Genomic DNA, 18,728 nt, shown 5'->3' with positions numbered 1-18,728 from the left:
GAAACTTAACAAAAATAAGTCATAATAAAAGACAATGTATGAGCACTTAAAAAATAAGGTGATCAAGTGCTATATGAAATTTTCTTATGAAAAATGCAGAGAAATTGGAGTTTGCGATCTTATTACCATTCTGTAATAAGAAAACTGCTTATTTCAACAAGGCTGAACTGTATCCTAGGATGGACTGTCACAAGTAAAACCACTACGCTCCTGAAGTAACTAGGAGCAGGACAAGAAAATATCAAGAAAAGTAAATGATTTTGCTTTGCTTGGAACTCGTTGCACCTTTTTAGTAATAACCGAGCATCTTATTTGAAGAATCTGTATGTTAGAGTTTAAAAAAGAGAGATCACCAAAATGTAAGATATCGTATTGAGAGACTATCTGTCCTAAAGAAAAAGCAACAGTTCCTGGAAAATATATTAAAAAAAGATTTTAAAATATGTCCTAGTTTTATGTTGTACAGCAACATTTTGGTTTACTACATCAAAGCAGGCCTTGTTTAGAACCCATCTTTAGAACCTTTCACCTGTTTACTAAAACAGGAAGATAGAAGTTGCTCAAAACCTGTTTATGTTGGGGAGTTCTCATTTCAACTTTTAAACCCATGTACAGGCCCTTGTTTGAAAACCAGGCTACTTAAACATCAGAGCTTGTACATAGTAATGGTATTAACTTTTGCAAAAACAAACCCCCAAAACCCATCTTCAAGTAGATACTCAGATTATGAGGGATTATATCCAATTTTAAAACTCTGGGTTTGACAATTTCGGCCATTTGACCTTCTGAGCTTGTATCTTTATGGAACTTTTCCCCTACTTTCAAATGCAATGTCTTCACCATCAGCAGTTAAGTTTTTTTTCCTGGCAACCTGTCCCCTAAGGGAGACATACAAAATACTTAATTTGAAAACTAGTTCAAGATTTTAAGATAATCAATTAATGAGAACTTCCTGAGCATTTGAGAAAAGAAGCAGCAATTGAATTGAATCTTAACACGACAAGTTAAAGAACCCTGGTACCTTGAGAACTGTAGCAGGAGAGATTACAAAAGGAGCCATTGGGTCCACAGCTTCTAACTTCATGCCTTCAGAGAATGAATGCACTCCAATCACAGGTTTATCCTGAAAAATGGAAGTATCAGAGCGATTACCTGCCTTTCTCCATCAAAAAGATGTACCTTACATAATTCAACTGAAGAGGATAACTTCAGTTTTAATTAGTTCATTCTAAGAAATAAACATGTCGGAGTACCAGTAACCTCTCTATAACGAAGAGAAAAGGCCAGCTATGCCCTCTGAGACTGACAGTTTTCTATGAGTTTTAGGAAATTGAGTCCCAAAGATTTCTTCCTTTGATATTCTCCACAAAGCAGCAAGATTTCACAATACAGGGTGGTCTGGTAAGTCAAGAGAAAAAAAATTCCCCCCCCCCCCCAACCTTCAGCACTCATCATGAGCTAATTTAAAAGAGAACTATAAAAGCGTCCATTTTCAGCCTAACAAAAACCTGCAAAACAGGGTTCCTGCTCCAGAATTATGTATATCCTGCCCTGTATATGACCCGATGCATTCAAAAGCAACAGCATCTCCTGTTCTATTCTGCTTACAGGTCCAAATGAAGCTGAGCAAAATGAACTAAGAACTTGAAGGACTAAATTTACATTCCTACTTCTCAAAACACGTCAAGGCTTTTTTTTTTTTTTTTAATTTTATTTCATGTATATTTAAATTCAGAGTCATTAGTAACATTTGCTTGCACTCAGGATATAACAGGACACCTTATACAGCATGTGTGACTTTATCAGGTCACAGATTAGGTGTTACACGTTAAACTTTTCAACGTGCTCACACGATTAGAGAGAGTGCAGTAACCCTGCACTCCTCTAGAAGGACAATAATCCACAAGACCAGCTGGTGAGCAACCGGAAATGCCATTATAAAGGATCAGAACCAGGGATTTTCCCAGTATGACAACTAATGGCTCACATACTTGTGATAGGTGTGTTGTCTAACTTAACAAGAAATGTATCATAGTATGATTTTTTAAAACAGACAAAGGAAAAAAAATTAAAAACCAAAACAAAACAGCCTAAGAAGTTTCAGTAACAGTGACTGACTTCCCTGAATCATTTCTTAGGAATACAGCATTTTCATGATATCATCCACAGCATTAAACGACACATATTGTGTCTTTACCTTAAAGAGATCTGTAGGAACTGATGACTCCTCTTCCTCTTCTTTCACCTTCTTCAGGATCTCTTGCCAATCTGCTTCACTCTTCAAGGACCTAATGGCTTGAGTAAAAAGAAAGGAAAACAGTGAATGAAGTCATCTTCTTTCTTCCTCTTTTCCCTCAGAAAACACAGTTTGATTTGTGCTCCTCCAAGTGCTAAATTCACATCTGTTCAGAATCTGTGCAAATACCTTCCTTCTTAAAAACTTACTGTTTTCTTAGACACTTGGATGTATTACAAAAAGGGACTGAAGTCAAGCAGCAGTATCACCCATATGCTGCCCAGTCTAGTTTTTCTGAGAAAAAGGAGGTCACATCAACACCGAGGAAAACTTCTGGAGAAATGTATGACCAGAAAACAAATCCTACCTGGATAACGCTAGTCTGTTTTATGCTTAAGCAAACAAAAAGTTCAATAAATGTCCCACAATTCTGTCCCAGTTGCGTAAGTTACTCTTTTGGCATCTGTAATTGCAGACCACACACCTCTCTGATAGAAGAGGAACTACTTGTACCAATGCCATCACGCACAAAGGATCCCTGAAGTCAAGCCTGTGAGTATATCAAAGGCTCTTACATAAAAACGAAACAAGTCTAGTAGCTAACCAATATTTTTAAAAGCCATTATTCACTTAAATAGTGCTGCGGAATCCACCCGCCTCGTTTCTGTCAGTGATTTGGCATCTCCCTGTTCACAATCCTGATTTCAGCAGAGATTGGTCAAGCACTAGCAAAGGCAGTATGCTCAGTCATTTCAACAGAAATTGTTTTGTTTTCCTCAGTATGATTTCCTCTTGCTGTAAGGGGAAAACATTAAAATAACACACAACAAAAACAACTGTTCTAAACAACCTGAACTTCCCCAACTAATAGCACAGAGTGTGCCAGAACCTTAGATGTACACACCTGGCTTTGCAGAAAGGCTTTAGGGTAAATGCTCAACATTTTCTAGTTTTATGCCAAGGTTTCTCCTCACCAGGAAATGTGTTACATCACTGCTCAGCTCATAAGCAATCTATTTGTGTTTCAGCCATTTTATGCCCACTTCTTTGATGACCCACCCTGACATGCACGTGCCTGGAAAACATGGTAATCTGTCCCACCCTCTGCCTCCGCTTCCACACACTCATTCCCTGGGCACCCATTTTTAAGGACATTTTCATATCCAGGTAACATCTCCTTAGACAAGGCCTTATTTAGCCCAGTGCACTTGGAGTCCCAGCTGCAAAAGCTCCTGTTGAGCAGTGCTTCAAAAACAGATGACTTTCCTCCCGCCCAGGATACAAACCTACCAAAAATAACCATGAAGGCAATCCCTTCAGCTATAATAACCATGAAGGAATTCCTTCAGCTCCTCCCTTTCCACAAACAGGTGGAAAGTTTTGACAGCGAAAACCATTTAGCAACTTTTGAATGAGTGGGTGAAAAGTCCTGTAGGACTATTTACTGGTGTTTTCACTTACATTTCATTAGGTACAATATTTGTCAGATCACACACTGACCATATGCGTCCAGAAGGCAGATTTAGAGCACCAAAGCAGCAGCAGTATTCTCTAGCCTCTGATCACCATATAAAAGAGGTATGTTTTGAAGTACCTGAAGGTGGTTGGAGGCTATATCCATGCTGAGCTGCCCACCCCACTTGATGAAGGAAAGGGTCCAAGTAGAATATCCATTGGTCAAATCTGTCAGAATCCTCCAGCCCTTCATATCGCAATTTAAGTCTCCCACCAACATTTTCTACCACATTGACTATCCAGGCTTCCAGGGAATCCCGAACGTTTTGCAGTTCTAGTCGGGAGCCTGGCGCAATGAGATCCAACGGATTTTTCCCTCTGTGAAGCTACAAAAAGAACACAAATTATTCTGTACAACAGACCAAAACAAATCCCATACTTCCACTTCTTTATACACATTCTTTTTGCATAAGTAAAGTATGAATACAGAAGTAAAGAAATACAGGTCCCTTACTAACACAGGACAACAGAAATGACAATGTTTAGAATCACTGGTGCTTGCATCAGAGCTTCTGCACTGCCTGTAGATACAGTCACACGTTTCACTTAAGTCCTCCTCATCATTTTCAGAAGCATTATCACTTATATATTCAAGGTTTGAAAGAAACATGAATAATGTCTTTCTAAAACTGAGTCATCTAGCATACAAAGATGACTAGACAGAAAAGATACAAAGGTAAAAATGTTAGTTGTAAAGAAGACGTCAATAGCATTTTTCAAAAAACTATGTTCTGTACTTTACAACCATGCACTGATACACGGTGCAAATATTGTTTTAAGTACAGAGGAGGGGATAAAAATTTGGTTCTTCACTAGCAAAGATGCAAGATTTAAGTGAAACAATAACCTGCCCATTAGTAAAAAAATAAATTTAAAAAAAACAGTGAAAGGAGTCAACTGATGAAGGGGACAACATGAAAGCTAGATAAAGAAAGGATTATTTCCTTAGAGCTGCATGAAGGATGAGCAGAACAGGAGGAAGACTGAAACCTAAGGGAGTTTGAAAAAGGTTTTTCTTTTGATAGCATTAATGAACAGCCCAAACCTGCAGTGACAGATATGTTTCAGGACAACACTATCAAAATCAAACACTGTAAATAGGAAGCACTAGAGAGTGGAACTTTAAGGTCAGCAGCATACTACAATGCTCCCTAAACTTAAAAAAGGAATTGAACTGACAATCTGAACAGTAGTTCCCTTAATGACAAAGGGGAAAACCAAGACAAAACCCAAGATGCAGCACATTGCAGCACTTACCCCCTCCAGCAGGTTAGCAGGAGCACTGCATGCTCCTTTCAGCTCCCGCTGAAGGAATTCCTCCTGGTCAGGTATCTTGTCCTTGATACCTAAGTGAAAAGTGAAGAAGAAAGGCTGTGATTCTTCCTGCCAGTTAAAGATCATTCAGACAACAAGACATTACCACGCTCTTGCACTGCCTAATTCACAAGAATCTGCCACACACTCACCAGTAACACCTTAAAAGAAGAAACAAAACAACAACAAAATCTTTAATGGAAATGACAAAGCAGTAGAATTTGGTGGATGATGATTAAGATAACCACAAGCCTCTGTAAAAATAAGTCCAACTCTGAAATTGAGTTAAATCCTCTCTGGTGAAAGAGCAACCTCCTACTCTAAGTCACAGGATTTCAGAAGAACATGGCAGACAACCTCAACTTGTCATCACAGCAACACCACCTGCGCATAACAGCAATTATGAAGACTACCTGCCAGGCTTACAAAGGACAAAAGCATACTTTTGTATGTACTCCCCGCTTCTGCATACGGAGCCAATACCTTCAGGCACTTTGAGAATCTTCTTGTTCTGCTCACACCAGCCAATGGGGTGTAAATCAGCTGTCATGATATCACACCAAAAGTCAGCTTTGCGGTCTTCCCCGTAACCATCATAGCGCAAGAGGAGCAGCTGCCCACAGGTAGTAATGATGGTGGCTACCCAATAGGTGTTCTGGTCAGACTTGACAGCAACTTCTAGCTTCATACCAGGGGCAAAACCGTTCTGCAAACTTGTATCCACCTGAAGAGGAAGAAGATCATCACATTTGAGCACCTCCCAGAAACTCCATGGAACAACAGGGGGAACCATTTAGACACGTTCATTAGCAAAAAACCTCAAGCCAAATGCTATCCAGTCTCTTCAGGGAAAAAAAGTTCATCACATTACATGACCCAAACTGGAATGTATGCAGAATCATCATTAATGAAATCTCCTTTGCATTTCAGAGTATCTTTTCAACCTTAAATCATTATCTTGCAATTCATCTTCCTGCCCTGGACAATACCTCAGTCACCACTGAAAAGCTTTCCGACTCACAGCTGGGCTGTCAAGCTAGGCAAAACCAAAGGTCTAACTCAGCAACACAACTTTGACTTTTTGTGTTAAACTATGTTTTTCAACCTCTTTGGACAAAAAGCCTGTTTAAAGTACATACACGTGCTTTAGATAATGATATCACTGTCTCTTCCGCCATGCTCATTTAAGAAGGCATGAATCTGCACAAATTGCAGAATAAGGAATTTTAGTGTCTCTATCCAAGAACCTAAATAATTCCCTATGTAGCATTATTACATAAATCGCATAAAACATAAACAGCGTATGTTCTTCAGTGAACTCATGCTTTGACAACAATAAAGCTCCCAATACTGTGTGCTCTGTGTGTATGAGTGTGTTGTGTGCAGGTGAGGAATCTGACTGCACACTACTCAGATACTGAAGCGTAAACATAAAAAACATAAAAAGAGAAAGCAAAACATTAAGTTTCCTAACTTAAAGTAACCCTAACTTCTCCCAGCTCAAACACTCCTGAAAGAGCAAAAGGACCCTGTTCCGCTCTCACTACGGTACATTTCTGAGCTACGCTTAATTCCACGGCCTCGGTCTTAATTAAAAATCTAACATGTCGATCCCCTGTTCTCAGCTGAATGTAACTGGTGTTTTCTTTCTTAAGTGGTTCCAGGTTCCATTTCCTCTTTGAATCAACTGCAAGAAAGGCTTTCAGTATGATGCAGATGCAGTAGATATTTTCTGGGTTATTTATTACCAGTTCTGCACTGACGGTTCAGTAACTGCCATAGCTATTATAGTCTCATCAGCCAGCACATACTGATTTGCTAAAAATAAAACTAAGAGAACCACATCAGGAAGAAAAGCATATGCCTCTATTAACTGTTCACATCCTTTACGTTAATACCCTTCACGTAGAGAAAACCCTTCTTAAGAACAAAATCAGCAGGACCCAATACCTGCAGACGTTTTGAAGTGATAGTACAGAGGTCATCTCTTACAGAGGTCATCTCTTCAAAAAGACAGTTGCCTTGCTGAAGAGCTATTATTAAAGACTTCATATTCTGATTCCTGAAAGAAAAGCCATGAGCTCGACACGAAGTCTGAGGAATTGGAAAATCTGTGCAGCTCTCTATGCCCAAACTTTCAGCAAAGCCTCCCGGCGGAGAGAGCTGCATCAACGAAACCAACAGGAACAGATGGAGTTTTCCCTGAAGTCAGGTGCATTTTTCAAACACCATCACTTAAGTTCCCCGGTGGATACAGCAGAGACCAAGAAGTTAGCACCCTCTCCTGGCAGCTGGGCAAGACGACAACACTAAGCAGTTTGAAGCACAAAACTTAGTTTCTTTAGGCTGGCTCACTGAGCAGACTGGCTCGCAGGAGGTGCTGCAGAAGCTCTGAGAGTATTTTCTTTGGAGCAGCGGGTCTGAGAGCGGCAGCTTCCTGCTGCACATATGGCAAGCTGAGATGTCCACAAGCGGCTAGCAACAGCACTGCTTAGGCAGCTCCGACCCCTGGTCCCTCCTTCCCATCAAGTACTATCCCCCTGTTTTGTGCCATGTCACAGGTCAGACCTGGGGATCTGACTCAGCTCAGAAGGGAGGTAATGATAAAGAACAGACAAAAAGTACTAACAGCATGCAAGAACACATAGCAAATACATGTGTTCAGATGACGTTGAACACTAAACAGGTATTAAAAATAAGTTACACACATATATAAGTTGCAGAAAGGAATTAAAAAAGAGCATTCAACAGTTCTAGAGAAAGTGTATTTAGACTTAGGGTGGGATGACAGCACTGGCATCCAGTCCAACTCCAGGTTTTTGGTAAGCTCTTTTTCCTGCTAGATTGTAGGCAAAACAGTCACTTTGATCTCAATATTGTTTAATTTTTAAAATGCAAATAAATTAAACATTAGAACACGCTTAATTTGAGGAAGTAGCTTACATTTTCCAATGCATCTTGCTCATAGTAAGAGCAAAACTTTCAGAATTAGTATAAGCATACAAATACAAAAAAGTCCTCTCTCCCATCAGCAAGTCTAGTTCTTTGCTAACACAGGCTGTTGAATCATGGATTACAAGTTCTTAACCTGACCATGCACTCTCCTACAATGTGGGTTAGGTATTTCTCACCCACCACTCATAATGGGAGGCTGGTCACAGTCTCACTACTCCGATATTTAAAAAGAACCAAAGAAAAACCTTAAGCTTCCATCTAAAATTTGTTTATATTAACTAATTTAGTTATTTATACATGCCCATTTGCTCTTGTGCCAATATTATTGTTCAGCTTAGTTTTTTTCCGCTCTCTCTTAGCTCTCCTGATGGTAGATTATAAAAATATGTCATTCTAGTCAAGCAACTAGCACTGCACAGATTCCAGCCAGAGGGACCAGCAGTTGCTAGCACGGAGACATCACTGCCTTTATGCTCTCAACTGAAAATCTCTCACCTGATGTATCCTGGAATCACACCAACATTTTTTTAAGGCTTCGTCACACAGACAGACTGTCACTATCCACTGGGAGGCACTGAGGTTCTCCTCTACCTTTTCCAAACCATTACCTTCTAACGGACAGCAGAAATCCTTAGCACGTGACCTTGCACTATTGAATTTCTATTAACAGCAAGATCTAGGTGATATGACGCTGCTGTAAATATGCTCCTCTCTCTGCTTGTCAATTCGGTGTCAGCATTAACTTTCCAAAATTTTATGCCAAGCTTATTACAGAGAACACCAAAATTGGCCTCCAGACAAATTCTAAGGGAACCCTGCTAGCAAATGCCTGGCAATTCCCCTCCTGAACACGCAGGCATCTATTTTCATGCTCATTCATGACCCCCTGCGCAGCGCTCCTGGCACCCCAAGTCCCCAGCCAGCTCCCCGTGCCAGAGTGCGGAATGTGGCCAGCCAAGCTCACCAAGTGCAGCTCCTCCACCGTGCTGCCCACGAGAGGGCACCCAATGCAGCAGAAAAGGACTGGGCGACACAGCTAGGCTTTGCCCACACCTACTCACTAAAGCACTCTCCACGACGTTACCTGCACCAGCAAAACTGCACCGTGTTCTACACACATAGGGAATAACAATAATTAAAAATGTGGATTTTTTTTTAAACCTATTTGTATTTTTACTGACGATGGCCACAGCAATCAGACCTCTTGTTTGACACAGCTGAGTTGGCAAAGAGTGCAGTGCAGGGGTAACAAAGTCATTCAAAACATGTCTCCTGCTGATTAACAAAATATAGCTCCAACGTGAATTCAGTTGGCCACCACTGTAAAGCTGGCATTACAATTAGTTTGTATAATGTCCAAGCTATGATAGCAAGCTTCTTTAACAGAGATCACATAAGGGAAACCACATCAGAGGAGCAGACAGACTGCTCCTCGCACTACTGCAAAATGCCATTGCTCTGATTCCATACTGCTCCCTCAATGTGGGCTGAATGGACACCACCACTCTGAGTAAGCTTGCTCTCACTAGAGCCTTAGTACACTAAGGAAAAACAAAGCAAGCACAGGCTTCTCCTCTTCAGAAACGAGATACCTGAAAGTTTATTTTGAACAAAAAGCTTACAATTACATCCCAGTGTGTGGGAGAGCCTCTGCGAAGTCTATGTTTACTGTGCATCTTTACTACTAACACAACTGCCATATTTTAATAGATTCTTTAATGTTTTGCACTTCTGCAGGTTACCTTTGGACTCAAAATGCTTTGTGATCCTTCACGAGTAAGCTTGCTCTCACTAGAGCCTTAGTACACTAAGGAAAAACAAAGCAAGCACAGGCTTCTCCTCTTCAGAAACGAGATACCTGAAAGTTTATTTTGAAAAGCTTACAATTACATCCCAGTGTGTGGGAGAGCCTCTGCGAAGTCTATGTTTACTGTGCATCTTTACTACTACCCCCCCTGCCATATTTTAATAGATTCTTTAATGTTTTGCACTTCTGCAGGTTACCTTTGGACTCAAAATGCTTTGTGATCCTTCACGAACAGACCTCAGTTTGTTTTCCTGCCAATTTATGTCTCCTCTACTGGACCCGAAAGCCTGAGCACCACGGAGTGTGCTGCCACACACGAGTCACTACCCTCACTGCCATGGTAAAAGACCCACAGCCAGTCTTTGAAAGACTATTAAATAGTAACTTTAATAAAGAGTTGGATAAGGATACAGGCTGCCAGCCTGGAAGGTGCTTCAATTGTTGGAAGACATCCAAGAGGTTTGGAAACCAGCTCTATACAGCTCACCTTCAGTGATGACCCTGTACAAGGCAGCAGACTTCACATTCAGATCTCACCCAATGGGACAGTGCACTCAAGGATTTTACCAACAAACATTTGATTAAAGACATCCAAGGGCAAAGACAAGGGCTTATCAAGACTTCATCCTATCCATCAAGCCTGTGATCGACAATTATCCTAATCAGTTTTCTAACTACTACAGTCAAGTGTTTGGCAGAGCTATTATTTTCTCCTTGGCCTCCTTGAGAGCCACCATTAAAACCTTCTTTGAGAGCACACTTGAACTCTGCTGTTCAAGAACTATGCCACCAACTTTCTAAAGCTAGCTCCTCCATAGCGGTTGTCCAGTAGCAATCACCAAAAGGAGAAAGAGACTGGCCAGTTTGGGCTTCATGAGAAAAATCAAGCTTATCTTCTGATGCAGAAAAGACTAGGAGTCCCTTAACTTTTAGCACTTGTGCAGGGGATTACCCTGTGCTACGTACAGAGAGGAAGACGAGAAACAATAATAAAAAGGTGAAATTCCTCATTTCTCATTACTCTAAGAAACTTGATTCTAGCTAGTCTTCCAGATTTGAGAGCATCAACTCATACAAAGAAACCCTAATCATTCAGTGTATCAAAAAAACAATGTAGGAGATGGTAAGTAAACACACACTCCCTTACTCACATGTTTAAAAGACCCATGGGGGGCTGCAGTTGCTCCTGTGTCTTCTAGATACTCATCCCAATTGAATTCCATTTCTTCCACACTGGAACCAGCATCTGGAAGAGAAGCCAAACACCTCCTGTTTAGCAACCTGTCAGCTTAAGTTTTAGGTTACTAAGCACTATGGCAAAACCTGCTTCAATTCCAAATGACTGAGTACAGAAGTGTGCAGTGAACTTCATTATACATTTCAACACACAGACAACACTATTTAGCCTTTCTTTGTATGTGAAGGGCGCTTTAAGTTGGATCTGGTCTGAAAAATAGTGAGATTTTGAAGATTTTGGTTAAGCACAAATTGTTTAAAATTTGTGAGAGGACAACACAGGCAGAAGAGTTCTGTATTTGTATCAACAAATATAAGAGACTCAAAACTCTGGGCACACCGGACTGTCAGTGTATTAAATTAAAAACCATCCAGGAAATGGCAATACCAATAGTAAGAGGTTTGAAAAGACTGACTAAAAAAAAAAAAAAACCAAACAAAAAAACCAATATGACTCTCCTCTTTTCTAAGTTAGATAGTATTTATTTAGATGATATAAAACAACAAAAGCATAGAGGATTCAGGGTAGTTCTAAAGAAAACAGCTTGAGACACAACTGAAATCAAGAACACTCAAGTTAGTCACTTTAAAAAAAAAACAGCTCATAAGGTGTAACAGCTTCTTTAGACTAAGAAAATCTCATTTCTGGATGCATTTAAAGCAAAAATGCGCTAAAACCACTCAAGCCACAGTTCAAAACTCACTTAGGCTGTTAAGGAAGCACGCAGCTGTAGTGAGCCACACTACCAATTAGTCAGATTTTCTATTATTATTGTCAAGCCTGTCCCCCAGCCCCTGTCTCCCCTTCAGTTCTCGGCTCACTTCCCTGCTCCCCTCCTATTCCCTTTTTCTCCAACGTGTAACCCGCTCTGCTGAAAAGATGCCACAGCCAACACAATAGCGGACCTGAAATCCAACCTTAGTTCAGCACGCAGACACATTATATTTTTCCTGCAGGCACAGTGTGGAGTGACCAGCGAGGGTCCCACCTCATGTAAGCACCATTTTTAACCTCAACACGCAAACTACAGCTTCAGGTTCAGCCGCAAAATGGGATGGCAGTGACATGACATAAAAGTAAAGCTTTTTATTTTCACTTTCAGACCGATTCTACCATCTGCACCATAGCTGTCTTTATGAATGAACACGAGAGATTTCCATCTCTCAGTACCAGGAAACCTGATACCTTGTTTATATTTGAAAACAGAGAAATCTCTGCATATCACAAGCACCAGGAGAGCTCAGCAAAGGTTATAGGACACCAACATTTCCTACACACTCAGCTATTCCTAGGACAGGTGGCAACTGTTCTTTCAAGGAGTAGTAGCTTGAGTAGGAAACATTACATGTCCAAAAAAAATGAATGAAGTACTATTACATGTCCTTATCAGACCCGTGGACATGCTGACAACCTGCTAAGTATGCTCCACAACAGTTCTTAGTCCTCAAACAGAGAGGGGCAAATATTTGCCCAAAAGTCTAAGCTATGTTAAATCATCTACAAGTCTTGAGTGTAAAGTACGTTCATTTTATCTTCAAACTGATTGTTAAGCTCATATTTGACTTTTCATTGTAATTCTAGGAATTACCATTTCCCCAAATTCAGAAACGTATATTCAGTTAGCTTTTGTTTGCTGATTACAGTATCTGTTTTAAAGGCAGCTCGTATCTCTCCCAAACCCAATTTCATTTTGCTATTTTTAAGCAACCACAGTTGGTTATATTGGCCTTTCATGAGCCTCAGAGCTCAAAAAATTCAGAGCTTGAATATAACCATCACTTTTAGGGGATAATTTTTAACTTACTGAAGAAATAGACCTAGAGAAGGACAAAAGTAATTAATTTTATTTAAAATTTTTTCAGGGAATAAAGAGGATAAGGCACAGACCACAGCTGTTTGCAAATTAGGGTGGAGCTGATCAAAGCTTTGGCTGCAAGTCATTCTAAGAAAAATGTAATTCCATTGCAAAATGTTATTAAAACAGATTAAGATTTCTTAAGTCATTAAAACAGCATTTTACTTTAATAGAACCATAAAAATGCTTAAGTTCACAGCTGCAGAACCAAAGTGGGAAGAAACATCAGCTCGAACACACCTATGGTCAGTGAAAACCAAGAGCGAACTTTGTCTGTTTTTTCTCCTGCCTAGAGGAAGCCAGCTCACCTTTTTCCCCTGAAAAGCACCCGGCTGCTAAACAGCAGCAACAATCCCACTTTCATCCAACTCCAAAAAGCACTTTGTATGTAAAAAGCACTATTTGTAATGTCTAATGCATTCCTGTTTGAAGAGAAACACAAAGCAACGTGACTGCTCCGTGCTTTTTAACAAGTTTGAAAGCCAAGTAGCTCGACCTGGGAATAGTACACGGATCTTGAGGCTTTCCAGCCGTGCTCTTTACCAAGCCGCTTGCAGCATCAAGTCTTCAATAACGTGTTATCATCAGATAACTGTCTAAAGGGCAGTTAAGCTCCTTAAATGAGGCACAGGTCACTTAACACACTGAAAGGGTCAATTAGTAACTTATGTTGCCACTTAATTGCTACAAGGAGCTCCTGAGAAAGCCAGTTTGCATGCTGCTCCAGCTACCCTTTTGCCTCTAACTACGGTTAAAACCAGTTCCCAACTGGATCAGTTACCACAGGTCCTTTGTCACTCCACTTTGTTACTCCAGGTCTCTGCAGCCTATATGTTTTCATATCCAAAAGAGCCGTTTCCTTCCGGCTCTACGCTGTGGTGAGAAGGGCTCAGATTGCTTTGTACTGTACAGTGCCCAAATCTTACCAGCACACCCAGAAGCTCTCTGGCAACTCATTTTTCACATGTCGGGGAGGGAATATCACAAATTCCTGCCTAACACTCACTGCAAATGTAATACTCTTCCTGCTTTATTTTAGGGAGTTTCATTGAGTCAGAGGGTTGTTTTTTTTTAAAACTTTTTAAAAAAGCACCCTGAACTTTTGCTGTTCCATTCATTCATAAGAGTTCAACTCAGCTTGCATTTACACTTTACTAAGGTTTTAGAATTAAATGAGACTAGGTGATTAGCCTCACACTTCAACCACTGAGCACACAGAGCTGGGGAGTTCAGGTGCTTTCCTTCCTTTAGGAGGCTGACGCAGCTGAGGGCCGTGCTTAGCTATAGGATTTAACAAATCTATCTGCTGCTTCTCATACACAGCCCTGCCACAGCATTCCAAGTTATTTAGCACAGCACTTACTGAATCAATGCGGAACATGAAAAGCTCATTGAATGAAGCTCCAAGCAAAAATGCTGTGCGAGGTTTCATAGTGAAAGCAGTAACTTAGTTTTTTAATTGTGGCATGCAGTAGAACTACCTAAACCATGAAAAATCTCAGAAATCAAGTATCTATTTTTCAACACCTGAATGCAGAAACATTCCAAGAGCGTGGCGAAGGACCAACTCTCTGGTAAGGCTCACGCTAGCTGGAAATCTTTGAGAGTCAGAATTCAATCGCTTTTCTGGTTTTATTGGCAGGACAGTTGCAGCAGAGCAGGCCCTGTTTAAATCAAGCCTTTGATCTAGTCTGTTGGTATTTTTTGCAAGACCCTATTGCAAAGCACTGTCCTCGCGGGTTAGCAGATCCCAGGATACACAGAGGACCAGTTTAATGAAGCTACATTCCTGAGGGGCCATATGTCTGTATTAAACATCCTGATCAGTCTGAGTTCAAACTACTCAATAAAAGAGTAAAGTTGCAAATTACTTTCTCCCCATATCCTTAATTGCTACAAGTCCTAAATGAATTCAGCTTTCTACTACATGGAGACATATTTTTCTATATTATACAGGATGACTGAGCCACACATTAGCTCAGTGGCAAAGTACAACTTTGGCAAAGGAGGGGAAAGAAACCAGAAGCGATTCTCATTTCTGTGGCCTCACCATACAACTAGTTTTTATCAGCAAAGCTTTCAAACCAAGCTAATATTTTCTCAAGTAAAATCTGAGAAGTGTCCTACAGAGGTTCTGTGGAGAACACTTATCCACTCTGGAGGTGAGAAAACAGTCTGTAAGAATATTAGAAGTTTCCTAGGTAGGTATATCACTTCCCATTTATCACTATTTCTACTAGCATTATTGTGAACACTAACTCTTCCTTTCTGAATTTTACCATGAATTATGTCCTGCTGCTCTCTGATACATACAGGAAGAGAAAGAATACTGAATTGTACTATTCAGACACAAGAAGGTAGTGAAATATTAAGGACATTAGCCCTTAAAAACACCTGCAATGGAAACAGTCTATACTAGACTGTTTTGATCTTTGGATTAGAGTTAAATTCTCACTGCAAATAATTTTCATGCATCTTTAATGTGATTTAGTTGAAGACTGTCATATTGGACATTTAAGTACATCACACTGAAGTCTGCAAGACCTTCAATTAAAGCTAACCTAAAGGTTTCTCACCCTGAAACTTAGATGTATTTCAATCTGATTTTAATAACAGTTAATCTTTTCCGTCTATACCAGCTGCAAGGCCGTGAATAAATAAAGACAGGTTGGAATTTCAGCAGCTGAGAAAGACTGTGGCAAGAATGAAAGTTGTCTTTTCCCCTCGTAGTGCAGGAGAGCATCACAACCAACAACCTTGACCACTGTCTGGGTTCTTATAGGCAGAGACCCTGTCTGTAAAAACCAAAAAGACAGAGGGGAATCTCCAAAACCTGCTAAAAATCATCAAGTGGAAAAAATGACACCAGTCAAAGAATACAAAGGGAATGTTCCAGTAGTGGTTGGAACTAGTCTAACTCAAAGCACTTCAGGAAACAAAATTAAGAGGGCACAACAAAACCAATGTGCTTATGCTTACATGGGTAGCATTTGCTGGAAACTGTCTTTGAACTCAGCAAGTAAAGCTGTCTTCAGTTATTGTTTGCTTTCCACAGCCACTTGTACTCAAACCAGGCACACAAAGGATGCTCAGGAACATAGCTGTTGAGTAATTTCAAGACAGTATCAAACCCTTCCCAGATATTCCAAAAGCACATAGAGAGGACCGTGTGACCTCTGATACTTTTTGAGGAAGATGGAAAAATATCAATAAAGGTTTTAGTACAGAGGGATGTGCTATCAGCCTGTGAATACCCCATCGCTGACCATGTATACATCTCCTTAGTGTTCTTCTCAGCTGCTCAAAGCCTTTTCTCTTTCTTACACTACATGACAGAAGTTAGCAGTTTCCACTAGCAGAGGGAACAGTATTTGCATGCGCCTGGAGACATTCTGCATACTTGTGCATGCTGCTTTCTCTTGCTTATTTGAGGATATAATGTTGACAACAACTTGACTGATTGGCTATAATTAATAATCAAAAAGCATATTTCAGCATCATAAAGCAGATGATAGCATTCTGCTAAAAGCACTGTAGATTAAAATCATGTTTAACATTTCTTCAGTAATGCTGACAGCAATTAGACTTCCATAAAGGTACAAAAACTACCAATAGTGAATTGTCCTATGAGAAGAGCTGCTTGTTGGACAAGTACCAAAGGAAAGTAATACTCAGACAAAATCCTAATCCAATTGTTTACACTCATAACTACAAATTAAAATTTACTTTATATTAACTGTACCAACACTATAGGTAGGGACTTCCTCAAGGAAAAGGAACAAACCATAGCAGACAAGTCAGAAAAACAGATGGTCCCTACCCTCGCATAAGAGTGTACAACCCCAGAACTCTTTCAGAAAGCTGTTAGTATCCCCAGACATCCCAGACTGACACTCTTCCAGCCTGGTGTTTCAAGGCAAACCAAAACCTGAGCTAATTTATCATAATATACCACTCTGCAGCAGGTTAGGAGTTGATATCCCAAGCCTATCAAAGTGAGCACACCAAAGCACATCAGAAAAACAGGACGGATTACAATGGCAGCAAACAACTTCAGTTATCTGACTTTTTAAACCAGCAGCACAACCTTGTCAAAATATTAAGAACAAGATGAAAACAAGGACAGGACAAGATAGTATTAACCACTCTGACAGACAAATGCCTTAAGACAGTAGCGTTAAAGCCACTGAGCTTTTCATAAGCCCATCTCATAGTGATACCACAAAGAAGACAGACACAGCTTCTTAAAAACACAATTACTAAGGTGAGTCAGATTTTGTTCTCCTTTAAGCCAATGATACACCCTGCTTTTGAAATAGAGCAATAACAAACATAAGCCCAGTAGCCAGAATCTAACCCACACTGAAATTTGAGTTTCTCCCTGTATACAGTACACAGCATCAGACACATGCACTACGACACATTCATTGTGCTCATCTTTGTTCCATCTCGCTCACCAAGTTTTTTGAGAATTGTTAGCCAGGGAGCTCAGCTGGACTATTACCTGCATCATACTGCTGTTCTCCATTCATCTCCACAGTAGTCCAGCGGTTATTTCGAGCAGCCAGAAGCAGGGGAATCCGAGGCTGTCACGGTTTAGTGGTCATGAGTTGCCTCCTGCCTTCGATTCTACTGGCAGCCAGGACATTCAAGAAGGGATCCTGAAAAAACCCTGAAAGGAACAACTGATAAGAAAATCTTTATTGGATTTTAACTTCTTTTAAGATACATTAAAAACATTACTCCAGCAATAAGCCAAAAACCTTAAAGCAAACAAGGGCATCTCACTGCGTTTATGTATGTTTAGCTATTCCACACCCCTCATTCGCAGACCAAACCAATTCTAGAAAAAAAAAAAACATTTCCTAAATCAGTCAATTATAAAGCTGACTTTCAACACCTCTTCAGCCCCCCAACAAGTCCACCCCCCTCAAAAGCTCCTTCAACCCTTCACAAGGCTAAAGAATCAGGGAACTAACCAAGTCATGGCTTAGGAACAAGACAAAACAAGAATCCAGCTCCTTTGTCACCTGTACCAATGAAAATGTCTAAAGTCAAGAAAGCCAAACTGATGCAGGCAAAGAAAGAGCACAGTAAGGGTTACAAAATGTCTGCTCAGGCTGTGATTTCTGATATTGTAGCCACTTGCTTTCCACAAGCCTTTACGCAATTTGCAACTCTGGTCTTGAACAGCTATAAGACAAGTTTAAATATACGTATACATTTTAAACATACTAGATTCTTAACAGTTCAACCAAGGAGCCATCACTTCATCACTTTAATAGGACTTGAGAACACCAGGGAAACTGTTCTGCTGTAACACAGTAGCTCATTTATTATCAAAATGTTGTCTCTTACATAAGTGGAAAAAACAATTAATACTCTGTATACCAAGATACAATCAAGACGTACTTTATTTTAATTTCATTTTATAATATTTTACCAGTCTTAAAATTTTCTTTAGTTTTTATGGCAGTTCATTTTACTGTATATTAGCTGGTAAAACATGTTTTAAGATATTCAATACAGGTACAGTCACCTGTCATTCTGTACACTTAAAAGATGTCTGTACTGACTTCACCCATGCCAATGGTTCTTCCAGGAGAAGCAGAGGACTGCTCCTAACTACATTACATTAAAATTATGATCCTGTGGTATGAGAAAAAAACAAGCAAGTGATAGAACTCCAGCCTACGTGTAACACATAGTCCTTCCACTCACCAAATTTCTTAAGCATCACCTTCATTGCCAAGGGACACAGTCCCTCTCTACTCTCTTAATACTCATCTCCGCCAATAAAGCCCTGAAT

At 40.1% G+C, this 18,728-nt stretch overlaps 1 protein-coding gene across 1 annotated transcript in view; it reads right to left on the bottom strand.

Annotated features, from left to right (window-relative positions):
* The window catches only part of SFMBT1 (Scm-like with four mbt domains 1), a 33,604-nt gene extending 16,075 nt beyond the window's left edge, over positions 1–17,529 (bottom strand). The window contains exons 1-7 of the mRNA XM_009274679.1: positions 17,424–17,529; positions 10,979–11,073; positions 5,549–5,789; positions 5,009–5,097; positions 3,831–4,077; positions 2,198–2,295; positions 1,022–1,123 (exon numbers count right to left, since the gene is read on the bottom strand). Coding sequence (XP_009272954.1) covers positions 1,022–1,123; positions 2,198–2,295; positions 3,831–4,077; positions 5,009–5,097; positions 5,549–5,789; positions 10,979–11,073; positions 17,424–17,451 — 900 coding nt within the window. The 5' untranslated portion in view covers positions 17,452–17,529. The remainder of the gene's footprint in view (positions 1–1,021; positions 1,124–2,197; positions 2,296–3,830; positions 4,078–5,008; positions 5,098–5,548; positions 5,790–10,978; positions 11,074–17,423) is intronic.
* Between the last annotated feature and the right edge of the window lie 1,199 nt (positions 17,530–18,728).

Source organism: Aptenodytes forsteri, unplaced genomic scaffold, assembly GCF_000699145.1.
Source record: "Aptenodytes forsteri isolate BGI_AS27 unplaced genomic scaffold, ASM69914v1 Scaffold528, whole genome shotgun sequence".
Classification (NCBI taxonomy): Eukaryota; Metazoa; Chordata; class Aves; order Sphenisciformes; family Spheniscidae; genus Aptenodytes; species Aptenodytes forsteri.
Note: the sequence above shows the minus strand (reverse complement) of the source record. Positions and strands in the feature narration are given on the sequence as shown.